The sequence below is a fragment of the Schistocerca piceifrons genome, chromosome 1 (assembly GCF_021461385.2).
Source record: "Schistocerca piceifrons isolate TAMUIC-IGC-003096 chromosome 1, iqSchPice1.1, whole genome shotgun sequence".
Lineage (NCBI taxonomy): Eukaryota > Metazoa > Arthropoda > Insecta > Orthoptera > Acrididae > Schistocerca > Schistocerca piceifrons.
In genome coordinates, this window is record NC_060138.1 from 189,062,787 (window position 1) to 189,074,891 (window position 12,105).

Sequence of the window (12,105 nt, forward strand, 5' to 3'; positions counted from 1 at the left end):
GTGATGCTGACTGCTTTCTTTGACTCCTGCAATGTGGTACATCACAAGTATGCACCACAGGGTCAATCACTCACTAAACCCCCCCCCCCCCTCCCCCTGTGGGTTCGGGGGTAAGAATAGGCCCGTGGTATTCTTGCCTGTCGTAAGAGGCGACTAAAAGGAGTCTCAAACGTTTTGACCCTTATGTGATGGTCCCCTCTTGGGTTTGACCACCATATTTCAAAATTATTCCGAAGAGCGTGCCAATTGGGGTAGGGTGCCTTACATGGTACATTGTGTCCATCGTGCATTGAGACCTTTAGCCAGCTTATTCATTGTTGCATTGCAGTGCCGCTCGCTCTCCATCTCTTGGGCGAGGATACATTCCTGGGTGTGATTTCTGCCATGCACTCTGCAGTGTCACTCTCTGCACTGACGATGACCATGGACCACTTGCCACCTAATATCCAGCACAGTAGCCAGTCCGCTGTGGTGGGGCCGCCATGTACCCTGTTGGTTGTAGCCTCTCTGCAGTGTCACTTTCTGCGCTGACAATGACCATGGACCACTTGCCACCTAATATCCAGCACAGTAGTCAGTCCATTGTGGTGGGGCCGCCACGTACCGTGTTGGTTGTGGTCCCTTACAACACAGGGATCGCTCTACTGATGCCTGCGCCGTTAACTGCCATCCTGCCAGGTGGCCCTTGCTGTGGCTGGGTGGCGCCTGTGGGGAGGGCCCTTGGTTGGAGATGACACGCAATGAAGCGTGGCAAATCTTCTCTTGCTGGTGGCCAGCCACCAGCAGTCTCTAAGCGTTCGAGGGCTCACTTTAATGCAAATGTGTATGATCCCAAATCGTTCCCCTCCCTGGCCACACCATGGGAGGAATAAAAGGCTATGAATGACTGCGAGACGTATTCACCCTGGTATCTAGTCTGTACAAGAGCTGATGGGGAATCCTTTGTGTCCATGAAGGCTCAGTTCTTTGTAGAGCATTTAGAGGATAAGCTCGGTGAGGTGGAGGGTGTCAAAAATGCGGTCCGGGTCAGTCTTGGTAAAAACAGCATTCTCTGCCCAGTCACGGGCATTACTCGCTTGTAAGAAACAGGGGGATGTTTCTGTTACTATCACGCCTCATAAGAGCTTAAATGTGGTCCAGTGCATTATCTTCCAGAGGGACTTCTTTTACAGTCCGATAACGAGCTGCGCGCCAACTTAGAGCGACGAGGTGTCCATTTTGTCTGGCGTGTCCACTGAGGTCTGAGGGATAATCAGGCTGCCAGCGGTGCCTTCATCTTGGCCTTCGAGGGTGACACATTACCCGAGAAGATGAAGGTGATGGTCTATCGCTGTGATGTCAAGCCATATACCCCTCCACCGACGTGGTGCTTAAAGTGTTGGAAGTTTGGCCATGTCTTCCCACTGTGCTTCCAGCCACATATGTCGCAATTGTGGTTGTCCACCCCATCCCGATACTCCATGTGCCCCACGTCCCATCTGTGACAACAGCGGAGAGCACCATCCCCCTTGCTTACCGGACTGTAAGATTCTACAGAAGGAATGGAAAACAATGGAATAAAAGATCCTGGACTGACTGAACTACACTGAGGCTAAATGGAAATTTGAACAGCTTCAGCCCATGCGTATGACATCATCTTATGCTGCCACTGTCACTCCTGTTAGGGCTCCATCCGTTGCACCACATACAGTCAGCTCTCTGAGCCGAAGGGCCACACCTGCCCCCTTGATGGTGGGGGGCACTTCCCTCCCTGTTGCTCCCGCACCACCTACCTCAGGAACAACACTCCCCAACCATCAGGGACACCAGCCCCACTTCTAAGCCGGAGAAGCGCAAGTCGTCTTCGGCTTCTCTCGCTAGGAGTGGCAACCCTCCTCGATCCCTTCATGCCATTCTTGGCCATGGGCTGAAGAAGTCACAGGTAGCTGATCATAGGGCTTCGCAGTCCTCTTCGGTCCTGTAGACTGAATCAAAGAAGCCCTCCCAGCAAGGGCAACCAAAGGAACAGCGTGAGAAATCGAAATCAAAGACCTCTAAGACCAAGGAAATTGTGGTGGCACCCACTCCACCGCTACCTACAAGCTCTGTGTCTAATAATGCAGTGGAGATTCTGGCGTCCACTGAGGACCTAGATCTCGCCGGTCCATCAAACACGATGGATGTTGCTCCCGTTAGCAGCGGTGGCAGCAGGTGACCCAGCGGCGTAATCTGCCTCCTCGATCCCTTCATGCCATACTTGGCCATGGACAATGTCATCCTCCAGTGGAACTGCAGTGGTTTTTTCCACAATCTTGCTGAGCTCCGACAACTTCTCAGCCTTCACCCTTTCCTCTGCATTGCTCTTCAGGAAACCTGGTTTCCGGCATTGCAAACCCCCGCCCTTTGTGGCTGTCGGGGCTATTATAAGAACCGGCCAGCTTTTGAGTGGGTATCTGGTGGTGTCTGCATCTGCATCCTTCACTCTTTTTACAATGAGTCTGTCCTCCTACAAACACCTTTAGAGGCTGTCACTGTTTGGGTGTGGACGCCTCAGGCTGTCACTGTCTGCAGTCCCCATCATCCACCGGATGGTGATGGCCCGCAGCATGTCCTGGCTGTGCTGATAGCCCAATTGCCGCCACCTTTCCTGTTACTGGGCGACTTCAATGCCCATAGCCCTCTGTGGGTGGGATCAGTGACAACAGGCCGAGGCAGCATCATTGCCCAAGTATTGGCACAGATTGACCTTTCTCTTTTAAATACTGGTGCCTTCACACATTTCAGTGTGGCGCATGGCACGTACTCGGCCATCGACCTATCGATATGCAGCCCTAGCCTATCGCCATCTGCCCAATGGAGTGTGCATGATGACTTGTGCGGTAGTGACCACTTTTCGATCTTTCTGTCACTGCCACACGTCACTCTTCTGGGCGCCCCTGCAGGTAGGCTATGAATAAGGCTGACTGGGACTTGTTCACCTCCATTGCCACTGTTGAGCCTCTTTCCAATGACACCATTGATGCGGTGATTCACTCGGTCACCACCAGCATTGTTACTGCCACAGAATCTGCCATTCTCTGTTCTTCTGGGTCCCCTCAGCAGAGGACTGTGCCTTGGTGGTCGCCTGAGATCGCTGAGGCGATTAAAGATCGCAGGCGGGCACTCCAGCGTCACAAGCAGCATCCCTCATTGCCACACCTCATCACCTTTAAATGACTCTGTGAACGAGCCTGCCACCTCATTCGCCAATGCAAGCAGGAGTGCTGGGAAAGGTATGTCTCCACCATTGGCCTCTGTATCTCTCTGCTGCAGGTTTGGGCAAAGATTAGGCAACTATGGCTATCGGACCCCCGTCAGCGTACCTGCGCTTTCTCTGAATGAATGGAGCAGTCTGTACTGACTCCGACACAATTGCAAACCGCTTAGCAGAGTATTTTGCTCAGAGTTCCGCTTCTGTGAATTACGCACTAGCCTTCCGCTCTCTGGAAGAGCGGTTGGAATGTCGGATCACTTCGTTTCACACACACGACCCTGAATCGTACAATGCTCCGTTCACTGAGTGGGAATTCCAAAGTGCCCTAGCCGCTTGCCCTGATACAGCTCCCAGGCCAGATCGCATCCAGTGTCAGATGGTCAAACACCTCTCGGTGGACTGCCAGTGACACCCCTTTGACCTTTTCAACCGTATCTGGGTTGAGGGTGAGTTCCCGTCGCAATGGCAGGAAAGCATTGTAATCCCCGTGTTGAAACCTGCTAAGAACCCACTGGAGGTGGACAGCTACCACCCCATTAACCTCACCAATGTTCTTTCAAGTTGCTTGAATGCATGGTGAGCCCGAGGTTGAGTTGGCTACTTGAGTCTCGGGGCCTTGTGGCTCCGTCTCAGGGTGGGTTCTGTAAGGGCCGCTCTGCCGCCAATAATCTGGTGTGCCCAGAGTCTGCCATCCGTACGGCCTTTGCCCGCTGTCAGCATCTGGTTGCTGTCTTTTTTGACAGGCGGAAGGCATACGATACGACATGGTGACATCACATCCTCTCTACGCTTCATGGTTGGGGTCTTTGGGGTCCGCTCCCAATTTTCATACAAAATTTTCTGTTGCTTCATCCTTCCGCGTGCAGGTAGCGGCCTCCCATAGTTCCTCCCGAGTTCAGGAGAATGGGGTACCGCAAGGATCTGTCTGAAGTGTCTGCCTCTTTTTAATTGCAATGAATGGGCTTGCTGCAATAGTGGGAATGTCTGTCTCAGCTTCCTTGTATGCTGACAACTTCTGCCTATACTTCAGCTCAACTGGCATTGCAGCTGCAGAACAGCAGCTGCAGGGTGCTATCCGCAAGGCACAGTCTTGGGTTGTAGCGCATGGCTTCCAGTTTTCAGCTGCCAAGACCTGCATTACGCATTTCTGCCAGCGACAAGCTGTTCACCCTGAGCCACGGATTTATCTTGACAGCGAACCTCTTGCTGTTGTGGAGATGCATCGGGTTTTGGGATTGGTTTTTGATATCCTGTTGATTTGGCTCCCTCATATTCAGTAGCTTAAACAGATATGCTGGCTGCATCTTAACGTTCTTCATTGCTTGAGTCACACCAGCTGGGGTGTCAATCGGTCTACCCTTGTACAAGGCATTAATTCAGTCCCGTCTAGATTATGGGAGCCTGGCTTGCGGTTCAACATCCCCTTCTAGATTGCAGTTGCTGGACACCATCCTTCACAGCTTTCCGGACAAGCCTTGTCAACAGCATACTTGTGGAGGCAGGTGTCCCTCCATTGCGCTTCTGGCACCAACATTACTGGCCGCTTATGATACACACATTTGTAGCTTGCCCGAGCATCCCAGTTATCGTCTCCTGTTCCCTCAGTCGGTTGTCCATCTTCCAGAACGGCGGCCCCAGTACGGTCACAGTTCGCGTCAGAGCTCTTCTCTCTGGGCTTGAGGTTTTCCCTCTTCCACCTCTTTCCCGGGCCCCTCTGTGTATACCCCCATGGTGTGTGCCCCGCCCATGTCTTTGGCTCAATTTGGCACAGGGCCCAAAGGACTCAGTCCCTACTGAGGCCCTCCACCACTGCTTTCGTTCAATCCTTGCCACATTTCAGAGCTCTGACGTTGTCTATACTGACAGTTCGATGGTTGCTGGTCGTGTCGGTTATGCTCTTACTCTAGGGGATCATTATGAACAACACTCATTGCCGACTGGCTGCAGTATTTTCACTGCCGAGCTGGTCGCCATCTCTCACGCCCTAGAGTATATCCGCTCCTGCTCAGGTGAGTCCTTCGTTATCTATAGTGACTCCCTGAGCAGGTTATGAGTTATCGACCATTGTTTACCTCGCTCTCATCTGGTGATGGCTATGCAGGCGTCCCTCCATACTCTTACACATTGCGGCCACTCTGTGGTCTTTGTGTGGACCCCAGGTCAGGTCGGCATCCCGGGAAATGGACATGTTGACACGCTGGCCAAACAAGCTGTCGGTGCACTAGCATTAAAGATTGGCCTTTTGGGCAGTGATCTCAGGTCAGTTTTGTGGCAGAAGGTACTTCGCACTTGGGGTGAAGAATGACACACGCCCTTCCTTCACTAAACTAACTTCGGGCCATCAAGGGGCTACCGGTGCATGGCGCTCCTCCTTGTGAGTCTCTCGTAAGGACTCTGTTGTCCTCTGCCGGCTGCGCATTGGCCACACCAGGATAATACACAGCTATTTATTGTGCCACAAGGACTCACCTGTATGTCGCTGCGGGTCATCTTTGACGGTGGTCCACATCTTGTTGGACTGCCTGCTTTCAACTCTGCTCAGGCAGATGTTGGCGCTGCCTGACACACTTCCTGCACTTTTATCAGATGACTATGCGATAGCAGATTTAGTTTTGAGTTTTATTCGTGCAGGGGGTTTTTATCACTTGATCTAAGTGTTTGTTCTTTTTTTTGTGTGTGTGTTGAGTCTGGCCTTTAGCCTACGCTTTTTGACTGAGGTTTTAGTGCATTTCTTGGTGGTTGGCGTTTCCTTTTTTGTTTCTATGGTCGGCCAACCACTGTCACACTCTGTGTGATTTTAATTCCTTTTTTCTGGTCTCTGTCTGTCTTTTTTGTCCTGTGTTGTCTCTTGTCATCTCCATTGTTTGTTTTTATTGTTTGTGGGAGTTTCAAGTTCGTGGAAAAAGAGACTGATGGCCCCAGTAGTCTGGTCCTTTCAGTCCCACAAACCAACCAACCAGTCACTAAACACCTCAGGGTCAGTCAATCACTAAAGAGTCCTACAGGGATGTCCTCCATCGCCTGCGTGATGCTGTGTGGCACAAGAGACTGGACTTGTGGTCTACAGAAAATTGGCACGTCAATCACGACAGTGCTCCAGCACATTCCTAGCATTGGTGAAAACCAGGGTCCTTTGCTTCAACAGGCTCCTTACTCTCCTGATATGGTAACTTTTGGCTGTTCCCCAAACCCAAGAGGCCATTGAAATGAATGTGATTTCAGATAAGAGAAGACATTGTGCCAGTAGTGAGAGCTGAGCTAAACTCTATCCCGAAAGAGGTTTTTTCAGTGTGCTTCCAACAATAGCGGCACCACTGGAAGAAGTGTGTGGAATCCCAAGGATACAACTTAGAGGGTGATTAGGTATCCAACACTCCAGGTAAGCTAGTTATTTTTCCCAGCTAAAGGTCGTATACTTCCCTAACAGACCTCATATGTCAAGGGATGACACTCTCTTCCCAAGAGTATGCTGATCATACTGTTGGGCTCAGCAAGTTTTCTCTTCGATTGATTTGTACTCAAACCAACCATGAAATGAAAAGTATTCTTATTTAGATTTGGTGGCTATTGAACATCATTCAAAGCACAATGGCACTACCTCTTCTAATATTGTTAATACTCTATTGAAACTTTTGGCAGTAAGTTCAGTTGTGTATTTATTTTTATCGACACTTGGTGTATGTGTCATACAACCAACTCTTCATTACAGAAAGTTGGACATGAACTGTATTAAGAGTGGTGTATGGACATACATAAGACATTCTAATTGAGTACAGATAGTAAGCACAGCACACTGGTAGCTGACAGCAAATATTTGTTCTTAGATTAGTGAATTAGGGGGGGTATCAAACTGGATACTGTTACTGCCAAGCATTTCTAAGAAAGCACAATAATAGACCAGAATGAAGTCATTCTTCAAACTTTGTGTAGTCATCTGGTATGTTAAAACCATATAGGAAAGGTAAATGTTGTCAGTACTTAATTGACATTTTTGTTTGTGTTTCAGTGAGTCTGATCTGGAGGAAGTCCTGTCAGCTCATTCGCGTGTGTTTAAGTGTGTGCACACGTACCTAGGACGTTGTGGACCAGCCCCAACAACTCGTCACCCATTGGGTTTGCTGCGTTCATATCCACATGCACCTGGAGGTACATCTTGTGAGACTCGTCGTGCCTCTCTTTCAAAACAACCTGCTGCTAAAAGGGCATCTGCTACTAAAGTCTCTAGAGCACTGTGATACATTGTGGTATATGATTTTTACGTATCCGTTCCATGTATGTGACAAGCTAGTCATGTAAAGTATTGCCTTGACGTTGTTAGTTGATTTTGTCGTGGGTTAGGAAAAGTATTTCTTGAAATGATAACTTTGATAATGGTAGTGCTACTGTTGTATTTTAATTGTTTTTATTTATTTTGTTGTTGGAGACAGTGATTAAAAGAAGTATTTTAGACGGCCTTCCTGTTTTTATGGCTGCCTGAAATAGCAGCCGTTAAAAAAAGTCTGTGATCTTTGTATAAGTTAAATCCTCATTTTTGCAACAGTATGTGGCATTTTTTATAAAAGAATTCCATGTGAGTGATGGGTCATGGTGCAATCACAATTATTTTTTTGATATTTGTTTTTATATATTTACTCACAGGGTACTTTTTAGAGTTGTGAACAGTGTCAAAGGCTGCAGTGGCATAATTTCAGTATTTTGTTATTTATTTAGCTAGATAGTGTTAGTCAGTGCAGCCTTTCCATCTTTCTAATTATTTATGTTATTTATTATGTCATTCAACTACTAATACCTTCTTGTATAATATCTTATTATTGTTCGTTAAGAGATTGGACAAATGTATTGTTTTGAAGGACTGTTTTTTGGTGCTTTATTGGAGGCAACGAAAGGAAAGAAACACTGCCAGAGCAATTGTTCATTGTGATTGTGATTACAATTTAATTTTCTGTATGCAGTGGTGAATTGTGACATAAACAAAACAAATTGTGTTGAAGGCTGATGCAATGATTTTATCTTGTACAATAATGACAAATCAAGCAAAGTTATTTTGAATAAATTTCAGTTGCTCAATTGCTTTTTAACAATAGTCACCAGTAGAACAATACTGCACATGCAGCAACTCCCAACAATTTTTCATCCATAAAGTACAATTAAATAAGCAAGTTACCAGTAGTGCCATAGAAACTGTACGTTGAGGGGTGCTATGATAAATAATTATTATTAAGTTCTCATAAATGAACATTATTTTTAAAATAGATTTTATACACAGTTAAGACTCCCTTCCTCATGGTAATGGTTTATAATTACATATACCTAAACTTCAAGTATTCTTGCACAGGAATTTCGTGTCATTAATGCATAAAACTAATTTTGTTGATGTTTGTGCCATGTGAAATGCAAGTTTCCAGAATTTTTATAATACATTAACATTGTTTTGCTGAATGGACAAAAAAATCTGGAGGAAAAACTATAAATGGCACAAACTAAATCATCTGAATATTAGTTTACAGATAACACACAAACATAATTTGGCTTTTAACTAGGACAAGATACAAACTTCTTTCTGAATGAGTAAGGTTTGTGAGCAGTAATGATGGCTCAGAGATTTATATTGTAAAGCTTACTTGTGAAACTGTTCACAAAAATTAAAGCTAGAAGTTAAATTTGATAGAAATCATCATAATAAATTACTTTAAGGTTCACTATCTTGTTGGCATCAGTTTGAGAAATACTACAAAAATGTAGTTTCACCACCAGAGATTTTCCCCAGTCCCCTCCCCGCCTCCCATAAAGGAACTTAAGAAGGTAAATTTGTGAGATGTTCTCAGACAGTGTGGGGAGAAGAATGAGTCAGAGGCAAATGTGAACTTTGTAAGTGTGTTGGGGTAACGGATTACTTGCACTGCATCATATGTTATTGAATGAGAAAATTCATTTAATTTTTTGTTCAGTGTATGAGTAAAATATATAAAACTTCAAGGACATATAATTTTTCATTTTTTTTGGTAAGGCAGTGGTTATTCTCAACTTACAATTACTGTCATCAGTTTCATCTACCCCTCTTAGGTCAATAACTCTTGGCTGCTCAATAACTCTTGGCTTCATTGAGTCACAAAATAAAGCAGATATCCATGTAATGATACTGCACCGGTCTTTATTTGGGAGCAATGTTTTATTTAAATTATTTGAGTATTAGTCTTTAATATTTTTGTTTTCCCTGCCTACTCAATGTGCAAACTGTGCAAAATGAGAAATACTGAAACAAAAGGAGAACAGCTGATACTATGCTGACTTCCTTACTATGAGGAATACAAAATACTTGTCAGTGAATTTAATCAATAGTAGCATCAATGAGAAATGTAAACAGTTCTTCTAAGTAGCTGAGCTGCCTCTCTTGGAAGTAATGCTATATGGGAAAAGCAGTCATTAAATCTACTTGGGCAAGAGTACTTAATTACTGGTATAATATTGGTATAATTACTTTTCTTTTGGCTTTTAGTTATAAATGTGCGTGCAGCTTTTTTAATGAAATAGTAACAACATATGGCTCATCTGTCCCCTAACCCCTTCTCTCTCTCTCTCTCTCTGTCTCTCTCTCTCTCTCTCTCTCTCTCTCTCTCTCTCTCTCTCTCTGAGACATTACTTACCCACGCAATTAATGCACAAAAAATGTCAAAGTCTTTCAGAATTAATGTTTAAAAGCTTTTAAAGCAATAATCACACTAGCTTTTAGCTCAGAAGTTAAAGCTACATTTTTCACTATATGGAGAATTCCACTGTATAATCTTACAGAAGAGACTGTTCTGGTCATTAAGGTGCTCTTTATTATTATTTTATTATTACTGAATAGCAGTGGTATTAGATTAAGTGGTTGCTCATGTGGTGACAATTGTGGTCAATCAATCTATCATAAATACATAACATTTAAATGCTGAACTTTAATAATTAACAATATTCACATTCAAATAAGGATGAAGTGGACAGGAAACTAGAAAAGTGGCTTAGTTATTTTGAAAGCTGGATATATATTGATACAAACTATCTTGTCTCAGTTGGGCTGATTTCTCATCCCATATTAAATTATCACCTCTTTTCCTTTCATTTCATTTGTCGTTGATTTATGACAAAGATTTTTTCCTCTAAAAAATAGAATTAGCTAACAAAGTCATAATTTTCACTGTAAACAGAAAGGCCTTTGAATGAGAAATTTTATTATCTTTCATAGATGTGTAAGATTTAGTAATGATGCCAAAGTAATTTGTATGTTTTACATGTTCAGTTTTGTACATCATGCATTTAGGAATACTTCCATGGTATGATACTTACAATATGGTATGTTTAGTAACACTGGTGTCACTTATTAATAATGGTTTGTGAAAGTATCCAGTGGTTTTTCACTCAGTGAAGCACAAATTTCTACAGTTAATAGAATCACAGTATATGTAACAAATGAACTGTAGTAAAAGCTGTAACACTGTTTCCAGTTATGTGAAAAACATTCCTTACATGAAGTGCTGAGTTTGTGTACTTAACTTTTATCAGAAATATCTGAAGTACTTGTGATATTTTAACAGTGAAAATGACATATGCCATTCTTTAAGCTGATGTTTTTTACAGATGTAGTCACTGAACTAAAAATTTTTGGAAGATTTTTTATGAAGTGCATTAAAATATTGTACCTCACATTGTATTTGGGCAAGTGCACTGTAACCTGTCTTATGGATGCTGGAGGAAATTGTCATAATGTACATGAATTTGAAATTGTGTATTTTTGTGGGCACAGCTTTGTAGACTTAAATGTGCTCATTTGGCATAGATTTACGCTGTTCGCTGCTTAAAGATGTAAGTCAGTCTTCACTCATGGCAGCTATTTTTCTCAACTTTGTATTTAATGCAAATATATTCACTTGATATCTGGACAGAAAAAGATTTTGTTATATTGGTTTCTTGTTTATGACTTCCACTCCAAACAAAGGTGCGTAAAGAATAATGGCAAATATGAAAACCCTTTGAATCACCACTTTTTAAAAGGCACTACATCTGTACAGTCTAGTTTAAAGAAAAACAGCAATTGCTATACACTCACTGTTACTGCCAGTAAAACTATTTTGTTACATTAAATCAGTAGTAAAAATTACAGGATACATTGTACAACCAAATTAGTTAGTACATTCAATAAGAAGAAATTTAAGAGTCTGAATTGTGACAATTAAGAACCTTTTTGCAATCAATTCCAAAATCTAATTTCTTATTGCACCATACATTTAAAGGTTTATTTTTAAAGAACACATTGGCACTGGAGTGGTAAAACGTCATTTATTTTGGGTCTGCAGTACATATTGTAACACTTTAGTCTAAAACACTAGTCCTCTTCTACATGCACTGACTATGTGTCTTCATACTACTACACATATTTGTATAGAGTGTCTTTCACAACCTTCTTGATATCTTCCTTTTTCTTATGTTGTACAGGAACACTTACATTGGACACAGGACATGGAGGAATAGTCACATCTACATTCATCTACATTCATACTCCGCAAGTCACCCAACGGTGTGTGGCGGAGGGCTGGCAAACTTAAGCCAATAGCATCCTCCCCCCATGAACCATGGACCTTGCATTGGTGGGGAGGCTTGCGTGCCTCAGTGATACAGATAGCTGTACCGTAGGTACAACCACAACGGAGCAGAATCTGTTGAGAGGGCAGACAAATGTGTGGTTCCTGAAGATGGCAGCAGCCTTTTCAGTAGTTGCAGGGGTAACAGTCTCATTGATTGACTAATCTGGCATTGTAACATTAACCAAAATGGCCTTGCTGTGCTGGTACTGCGAATGGCTGAAAGCAAGGGAAAACTACAGCAGTAATTTGTCCCAA

General features: G+C 43.8%; 1 protein-coding gene across 2 annotated transcripts in view; it reads left to right on the forward strand.

Moving 5' to 3' along the window:
• The window catches only part of LOC124803400 (tubulin polyglutamylase TTLL5-like), a 220,037-nt gene extending 208,894 nt beyond the window's left edge, over positions 1 to 11,143 (forward strand). For both annotated transcript variants that reach the window (XM_047264587.1, XM_047264595.1), the window contains exon 14: positions 7,239 to 11,143. In XM_047264587.1, coding sequence (XP_047120543.1) covers positions 7,239 to 7,467 — 229 coding nt within the window. In that variant the 3' untranslated portion in view covers positions 7,468 to 11,143. The remainder of the gene's footprint in view (positions 1 to 7,238) is intronic.
• The last annotated feature ends 962 nt before the right edge of the window (positions 11,144 to 12,105 follow it).